The 9,597-nt window shown below is 37.2% G+C and overlaps 1 protein-coding gene across 1 annotated transcript in view; it reads right to left on the bottom strand.

Moving 5' to 3' along the window:
- The window catches only part of CIART (circadian associated repressor of transcription), a 112,772-nt gene extending 106,499 nt beyond the window's left edge, over positions 1 to 6,273 (bottom strand). The window contains exon 1 of the mRNA XM_044079203.1: positions 6,166 to 6,273. Coding sequence (XP_043935138.1) covers positions 6,166 to 6,273 — 108 coding nt within the window. The remainder of the gene's footprint in view (positions 1 to 6,165) is intronic.
- Between the last annotated feature and the right edge of the window lie 3,324 nt (positions 6,274 to 9,597).

The raw sequence follows: 9,597 nt of genomic DNA on the forward strand, positions 1-9,597 counted from the left end.
CAGGGGGCAAGCCCCACTGCACCCCCCACACCCCTCTACTTTAATATACTAACTCCAAGATCGCACTACAGTGGGGAAATGGTCCATTTTCCGATTCCCACTATAGTGCAATCCGCCCCAAAATGCCGAATCTGCAACGAGCGAATGTCACTGTGCATTCGCTCATTGCACATTTGAAGCATTTTGTGTTCGTCGTTTGCAAACTTTGCAAACGTCCTTTTGAACATCTGTTGTTCGCCTGTGTGCAGAACGCACATATGAAGGTAAACCATCAATAACACTTTTGTTGAGGATTCTCAAATTTAACAGCAATGCTCACTGGAGTTGTGAACTGACAAATGAGACTAGGTGAATTAATCTCATCAGATTTGCCTTCAAGAGACATTATAAGCGAAAGGTAACCTTCCAAAAAAAAAAAAAAAACATATCAGGATGCCTGCTTCTATGGAGGCATTTGAGTTCAGGAAAAAAGACAAACATAGCAATAAGTTGTTATCATGCTTTAAAACTTAAAAACTTAACAACAAGATAATGACAAGATAAGGGATATATCTTTTTCAGTTTCTGCCCATAATTGTTCTTTAATTTAAAAAGTGGCAAGACAGAAATGTATCAAGTGAAAGCATGAGGCAAAAGAAAGGAACAGTGCAAGTTAAATGAAGAGGGAAATGGAACTGGGTGTTCAGGCTGAATGGCGGGATTGGTTTCCTTTAGAAAGATGGGAGGAAGAGGGTACGGATCAATTTGGTCTAAGGTGACATTTCAGAGAAGAATGTGGCAGCTAAAGAGAGGGGTAGACCATTTTGTCAAGGAGGGACTGGTGTGAATGGGAATGGAGAAAAGAGATTCTGTCAATAGGGATGACTGCAATTAGGGATACAGATAATAGGCAAGAGGGGGAGGGAATATATTGGAGAAATCTGGCAGAGGAAATAAGGTACTGGGAGCAAATAACTAGAGAGGGAAATGTAACAGAATGGTAAGATGCCAAGAACTTATTTGGACTGCAGGCTAAAGATTGACTTCCATATCAAGGAAGAATATAGGCAAAGAGAAAGAAATTGGGGGTCCTAAATGAAAAAACAGCACTAGTAGAGTTTTTAGTAGAATCTAGAACAGAAGTTGTCATTAAGAAATGAATAATTAGTAGGGCATATAAACTATTGCATGATAACTATAAGAATCAATCAGAGGAGGTTAGGATGGACTGTGAAGAGCGATTAGATACGCACATCACAAAGAAACAATGGGGGTATACGTATGTCTCTCAAATATACAACACAATCTAGAAGATTTTGAATCTTTTCCTAGAAGTGCTTACATAGGTATTTTACACCCTAAGCAGACTTCAAGGAATTTTTTCTCAGGTAGACAGCAAATGTATGGAGGTGTGGTGGGGCAGAAAGGGGTAACTGAGAACATATTTTCTGGGAGTGTAATGAGTTGGTAGACTTTAAAGATTCCCTGGAGACTGCTCTGTCAGAGATGCTGGGTGAGCAAGTTGGAGTGACTAGGGAAATACATTTTTTGAGCTATGATACAATCTCGGGATTGCCTAGACATATTAAGGCCTTGCTGAGTCTAATTATAATGGCTGCCAAAAAAGCAAATACAGGAAAATGGAAATCAAAGTCTAAACCAACTTTACTAGAAGTAGTGAAGATAGTAATAGAGTTAAACAACTTCGAAAAAACAGCCACCAGGTACCAAAAGAAACTAGTAAGACAATCCAAGTGGAAGTGGTGGAAACTATAGAGTTGAATTTTAAAAGAATTCCGGCTGATTCTTGGTCCTGTGGTGCCTTGGAGAGTTAAACAACTGGAACTGGGATCTTTAGAAAAGGGTAGGGGCTAATTACATAGCAAAGGTGGTATCATACATGCAGAGGAATAACGAGGTTTAAAAGAAGGCAGGATTTGATTGAGCTATGTAATGGTTGACTAACAGTGATTGGATATGTTAAACATGATGTATAATGTTTGCAGCTACAGTTGTGTTGCACAGTTTGGAATGTATAATGTTTGCCAATGAGAATGTGTCACTATGGTTTATTGTCATTTATATAAATGTTACATGGTCTATGTCATACATGATAATTTAATAAAGATGTTCCTTGTTTTAAAAAAAGGAGGGACTGGTATGCATGGTTTAGCAAAAGGAAGGCAGACAGGACCATGAATGGCATGAAGAAACAATTATGGAGATAAGACAGCAGGACTAGTCAACAAAAATTAAGCTGTGAAATAGAAGAAGATTCTGCTTCTTTTTCTTCTGGTAATAAATACCATACAGAGACTGTATCTATGAAACCTTATCCAATGTTGCAATGGAAAATGCTGGAGAGAAGGAAAGGAGCATGAGAGTTGACTAGAATTGAGGGCACATTGTAAATGAAGGAGAGGCAGGATTTGGGAGATGGAGATGAACAGGAATAAAACCAGTAACTTAAATTGGGTTTACAATGCAATAATTATATTTGTGAAATATGACAGAAGAAAATATGAAAATATTGGACTTTTTTCAGAATTTGTTGGACTTGTGGGGGACTCTAAAGCATATGCCCTACTTCACGTCATTAATGTTCAGAAAAGTGCTTTGGGAAGGGAAGAGGAGGGACAAAATTAACTCTATGAAAATATTTTTTTCTGAAATAGTACTATTTTTGTGGTGTGTTTCTCTTTACATGCTATAAAGTAAAGTTTTCTCAGTTTTAAGTGTAATAGGGATTGTAAACAGGTGCTGCTGCTGTTTTTTTTTCTTTTCTTTCTCCCTTCTCCCTTTCTTCTTGTTCAGTTTTGGGAAATGTAGCTACTGCAATGTAAACAAAAAAGCTGGTTAAAAAAGCATGACAAGAGAATAATGAATGTGCCTTTTCTCATTCTTGCATAGGGGAATGACTGGATTAAGGGCATTAGATTGATTTGGTAACAAGTTTTAAGAGACAGCAAGTAAATGAAAAAAGAATATCAAATATTATGAGGCTTTTTTCTAGCAAATACATGTTTGCTTAGTAGCAATTTTGCAGCTGGTCTTCATGTTTCCTTGGAAACAATCTGATAAAAAGAAACTGTCTGGTTCTCATGTCTCCATGGAGACAATCAGATAAAGAGAAACTGGCTACAGTCTGGTGGAGAGTGATTGGCTGAGGAAAAAAAAAGAAAAGAGAAACTGGCTAGGATATAAGATTCTCTGAAAACATTCAGTGGTTTTGCCAGCTAGGAAAGCTATAAAGCTAATACAAAACCAATTAGCACGTAGTAGAAGCACAGGCTGTACCATGTGTTTTATCATACTCAGCCTTTCTTTTAGGTTAACTCAAGTCTGTGAGTGTGGCTGTCAGTCTGGGACTTTTGTTCCTATTAGGAGGGTAAAAATTCAATATTTGAAGATATACAGTTGATATAAAAAGAGTACACACCCCTGTTAAAATGCCATGTTTTTGTGTTATAAAAAATGAGACCACAATAAATCATTTCAAAACTTTTCCCACCTTTAAATTGACCTATAACCTGTACAATTCAATTGAAAAACAAATTTGTTAGGGGAAAATATATAAAATAAAAAATGTACAATAAGCTGGTTGCATAAGTGTGCACACCCTTGAACTAATACTTTGTTGAAGAACCTTTTGATTTAATTACAGCATTCAGTCTCCTTGGGTAGGAGTCTATCAGCATGGCACATCTTGACTTGCCAATATTTGCCTACTATTCCTTGCAAAAGTGCTCCAAATCTTTCAGATTGTGAGGGCATCTCTTGTCCACAGCCCTCTTCAGGTCACCTTTTGACTTTACTAGACTGAGGTTAACCTCCTGTATCACAGTTTCCACTGTTAAAATATATACATTTAAACAGTTACAATAGTGCATGTACATTTCTGTTCTCTTCCAGTAGGGCACACTGTGGATACATTTTAAATACAACACTTTTACAAATACTTTTTCAACACAAACATCTGTACGGAGCAGTTTGATATAGACATGACATACATTTCTAATACATTTGTAACACAAACATCTTATATAAATTATTTAGATATTCACCAATGACATATAATTATTTACAAAATTCCAGCTAGCTGTGCTGGCAGTATCTCCTTTTGTCACAACGGTAATCCAGAAAAGCTGACTCTATTTGCAGATGATATTATTTTATACCTGACAAAACCATTACAGTGTTGTAGAACATTTTCAGACAGTTTCAAATCAGTTCGAGATACAAAATTCATGAAGCTAAAACATAGGCAATAGCGGTAAATTATGTACCCACACACAAATTGGTTTAGCAATATCCTTATTTATGGGGAAATGATAAGGTGAAGTATTTAGGAGTATGGATTAAAAATTATTCTGATGTGACAGCTAAGGATATGTGGGAAGAGACTAAACAAAAGATAATACAAAAACTGAGAAAATTTAATGTTTGTTATATAAATATGGATAGTAAGATACAAGTAGTCAAAATATTGTTTGTCCCTTTAGTCTTATACACAGGCCAGGCATATTTTTATCAGCCAGAGGAGAGATTGTGAATAGCAATTCATAAAAAGCTGAAGGACTTTATCTGGGAGGGGAAGACGGCAAGAGTCAAGTGGGATAAGCTGATTTTTCCAATATAACAGGGCGGATTGGGATTACCCAATTTGAAGGAGTATTTCAGAGCTACACAGTTAAGGCTGTTATACATAGCATGAGCAGAAAACTATAATTCAAAATGGAAAGGGATGATGTTGAAACAGAGGGGAAGCTCTAGAAACAACGAGAGACTGAGATTTTGGATTCAGGCCTTTAAGGAGAATAACAATAATCATACAGAATATTATATCCATAAAGTAGCAGAAAGTATTCTAAGAACTAAGCTAACATGGAAATGGAGAAAGGAGAGTCTGCTGATAGGGGTGAATGTAATTAGGGATATAGACAGTAGGCAAGAGGGGGCTAGAATTTATTGGAGAAAACTGGCAAAGGAACCAAGGTATTGGGAGCAAACAAATAGAGAGGGGAAAGGAAATAGACTAGGAAGAGGCCAAGTATTTATTTGGACTGCAGCTTAGAGATTGCCTTCCCTAGCAAGGATTGATATCAGAGTATAGGCAAAGAGAAAGAAATAGGGGGGTCCTAAACAAAAGTCCAGCACTGGTAGAGATTTTAGTATAATCTAGAACAGAAGCTGCCATTATAAAAGGAATAATTAGCAGGGCATGTAAAATATTGCATGATAACTCTAAGAATCAATCAGAGGAGCTTAGAAAGGATTGGGAAGAGAGATTTGATTAGTAATTCATAAATAAACAATGGGAGGATATATATATATATATATATATATATATATATATATATATATATATATATATATATATATATATATCTCCCAAATATGCAACTAAATCTAGAAGATTTAGGATTTTTGCTTGGAAATGTTTATGTAGATATTTTTATACCATAAGGAGACTCCAGAGAAGTTTTACTCACGTAGACAGCAAATGTTGGAGGTGTAACGGGTAGAAAGTGGTAATTGGGAACATATTCACTGGGAGTGCAGTGAGTTGGCAGACTTTAAGGACTCCCTGTGGGATGCATTGTTGGAGATGCTGGGCGGGCAGATTTGGTGTGACAAGGGAGATGATTTTTCTGAGGTATGATACAGAATCAGAATTGCCTAGACAGTGTAAGACCTTTCTGTCTCTAATTATGGTGGCTGCCAAAAAAGCAGTTGCTAGAAAATGGAAATCAAAATCTGAACCAACTATATTAGAAGTAGTGAATATAGTAAGAGAGATAAAACAACTGGAATTGAGATATTTAGAAAAAGGTAGGAGCAAACTACATAGGAAAACATGGGAATTGTGGGAACAATACATACAGGGAAGGAATGAGGTTTAAAAGAAGGCTGGACTTAAATGAGCTATGTAATATTTGACTGAAAATGATTGGGTAAATTATAAGTGATGTATAATGTTTGCAACTGGGAGTGTTTCAGTATGGTTTGTGATGTAAAATGTTTGCAACTAGGATTGTGTCGGTATGGTTTATTTTCATTTATATAAATGCATGATTGCTTATGTTATAAGTGATGGTTTAATAAAGATGTTTCTTGTTTACAAAAGGGTCAAGAATTGAATAATTTATGTAATATTGCTTAGGTTATATGATATATAGGATCTACCTGAAAAGAGCGAAAGCTGAAAACGCCAACAAGGAGAAGACCGACACCGGAAGACCGACAACGTAAATGATCGACAGTCCAGAATCCCAAAGCTGAAAACACCGACATGCGAAACGAGCATGACTGTGTAAGTATGCGATAGTGACGGACTTTAGGATTAGGGTGCAGGTAAGGTAAGTGTGCGATAATGACGGACTTTAGGGTTAGGGTTTGGGTTAAGGTTAGTGCATAGATAGTTGTGTATGTAAGGTTTAGTGTAGGTTTGTAAGGTTTTTGGTGTGCTTGTGTTGTGTATGTTTTTCAGAAGTGGATTTGTTTTGTTTTGTTGAGTTTCGGGATTGTGGTTTGTCAGGCATTTACAATTTCGGGTATTTCAACTTTCGTTCTTTTTGTGTCGGTGTTCTCGTTGTTGTGCTTTTAGCTTGTCTATCATTTCAGATAAATCTGATATATAGCAATATATGAGAAGCACAATGTTTGTTAATGTTAACTTGTTAATACAGTTTGATTACTTTTACATAAATGTGAACATGCCTATGTCACAAGTGATAATTCAATAAAGGTGTTTAAAAAAAGACAGCAAGACTAGTATAAGGACTCTTGGGAAGTAAAAAAAAGACAACAGGACTAGTATAAAAACTCTTGGGAAGTAGGGATGAAAGAGAAACTAGGTAAGAGGGAGAGAGCAGTGGAGCTAGAGGTAGGAAGATGTTGGCAGTTAAGAATCAGAACAGCAGTATGGGGAGTCAACATACTGCTGATGGCCAGCTGGTTAGGAAGAATAAAAATGTAGACAGAGGAAGAAAGAGAGGACAAGGTGGGTGAGCACAGAGGGTGACTAGCCAGGACAGAGCTTTAGGATGACAGCTGAATGTGAAGGAGGAAAAGAAAGTAGGGATATGGAATTTATTATAGGATTATGAGTATAAATCAAACATAAGGATCTCTGGTGGTGGATGAATTAGTTGCTGAAGTACTGTGTACAGAAGGAAAATGAAAAAGACAAGTTTGGTGGAAGGGAAAATTGTCATGAGCCTTACCATTCCCAGAATAGTCTGAATAGTGGAATAGTGGCCAAACTGTAACAACACCACTGGGTACTCTTTTCAAGTCATAGTCTAAGCACTGGCTTCATCCCAGCTGAATGGAAAACAGCCACCGTTATCCCCTTGCACAAAGGTGGTGCTTCCACTGACCTCAGGAACTATAGACCTATTAGCCTGACTAGCCTTGTCTGCAAGGCTATGAAGTGAATCATCATGGACCTTATCAAAAAAGATATAGGTCAGTGATGGCAAACCAATGACACACGTGTCAAAGGTGACACACCATAACGTTTTGGGTGACACACCAGTGTTCACCAACACCCAAGTTTATTTATTTGTTTGTTTATTTGTTTTATTTTATTTTACGTTTGTTAACCTGTATAGCCCTTCTGGGTGTGAGCCCATTTTCAGCGGAGGCCCGGGGAGAAAAGCTCCACAAAACAATACTTACACAGGCAATAATGTAATAGGAACAAATACAGTAATATTTTAAAGTAAGTATAAATATACATAAGCATCATTAGGTGTAACATCAAATCTATAAGATAAAGTAATGTTATACGTCAACAGAAAAGCATAATCAAATTGTTAGGAAGCAAGAGTTATTATTATAAAAAAGTTATATAAAGATATATATTAAGTTATATATTATAAAAGTTATATAAAGAGTTATTATAAGTTATCAAAGAAAATGAATGAACAAAAATACAAGAAATATGTGACCCTGTATTTATTAAAACTCAGCAACAAAAAAGTCATTAATTGATGTTAATCAAATGAAATGCAATGTGTTCCATATTTTTTCAGTTTAATTCAAAATTACTACTAAGTATGGTAATTTTTGGTGCACTATTTTAAGCCCAATTATCAGTGCACATATTGTTTTCTCTATTGTAAGTCAGTGATTTTTCTTTTTCTTTTATAAAACATAGCAGCACACGATTGGATTGTATATTTTAAATAAATGAATATGTAAAGAATTGTTTCTCTTTTGTTCAGGGGGATGGTGATACGCCAGCAGAGTCAAGATAGGCATTCTCCAAATTTTTGACGTGCCGAGCCTAAAAGGTTCACCATCACTGATATAAGTGATCTCCAAACATTGACCGTATTCATTTTGGAGTTGTCAAAGGGAGATTATGCCTGTTAAATCTGGTGGACTTCTTTGAGACAGACACCAAGACCCTGGATGACTGGACATCTGTGCATACAGCCTACCTAGAATTAGCCAAGGCTTTTAACACTATACCCCTCTCAGGCATCATTGACAAACTCACCCAGCTAAGTATCAACCCTTATATCATTAGGTGGGTCGCAAACTGGCTCACTGATTGAACCCATACAGTCAAAATAGGGGAATCCACCTCCAAAAGCAGACTCGTAACTAGTGGTGTTCCACAGGGATCAGTCCTGGGACTTCAACTGTTTGGAATCTATTTCTCAGATGTACAAGCAAAAACTAAAGGTCTGTGGCTGACAAAGTTTGCTGATGGTTGCAAACTGGGAGCGATCATAGAATCTCCAAACAATGTCAACATCCTACAAGAGGGTCTTATGCAAACAAATGATTGGTGCCAAAGTCACAGCATTAAACTCAATGCAAAAAAATGCACTATCATCCCTTTTAGGGCAATATTCCTGCTAACTACCACATCAATAGCAACACCCTATGGACGCAATCGGTAGATAGAGACCTGGATGCACAGGTTGACAACAACCTTACCTTTGATCACCATGTCTCCAGAGTGGTAAGAAGGGCATTCTATATTGCTCATCTCATAAGTAAGGGAATTGCCTCCAGAAAAAAAGAAGTTATAACCTCCCTGTTCTCTTCCCTCATCAGGCCAGTAATTGAGTACAATGCCCCTTTTGGTATATACCTTTCCAAGTACCAGCAACAATTGGAGAGACCACAAGGGTTACTCACAAGAAAAATTCAAGGTCTTCAACATCTGTCCTATGTGGATCGGCTGAAATCTCTGTCACCTTATTCTGTTTCATTCAGACTACTCAGAGGTGATCTCTGCCTTGCGTATAGGGCCATCTCTGACCTTACTTTATTGGCTATGATGTATATCAGCAAGTCAAATGGCACACAGGTTACTTGCTCTAAAGACCTTAACCTGGTATGTGGCACTAATAGTACCTGCTGGAGGGACATATTTGTCTCCCAGAGGTTACCATATCTTTGGAACAGACTCCCACTTCATGCCAAACAGAACACCTCATTGGCCCTCTTCAAATGCAATTTGGACGATTTGATGGATTACTGTAAATTCACCCAGTGGTTCTACCCGTGTCTCTCTTCGACAGGGGCAATAGGTGCTGATTGTGGAAAGAAGGGTAACTTGGCTAGGCTTGTAAGGGCCCTAGGGCCATCAGCCTA

This window comes from Protopterus annectens, chromosome 8.part0, assembly GCF_019279795.1.
Source record: "Protopterus annectens isolate FY-2018-M chromosome 8.part0, PAN1.0, whole genome shotgun sequence".
NCBI lineage: Eukaryota > Metazoa > Chordata > Ceratodontiformes > Protopteridae > Protopterus > Protopterus annectens.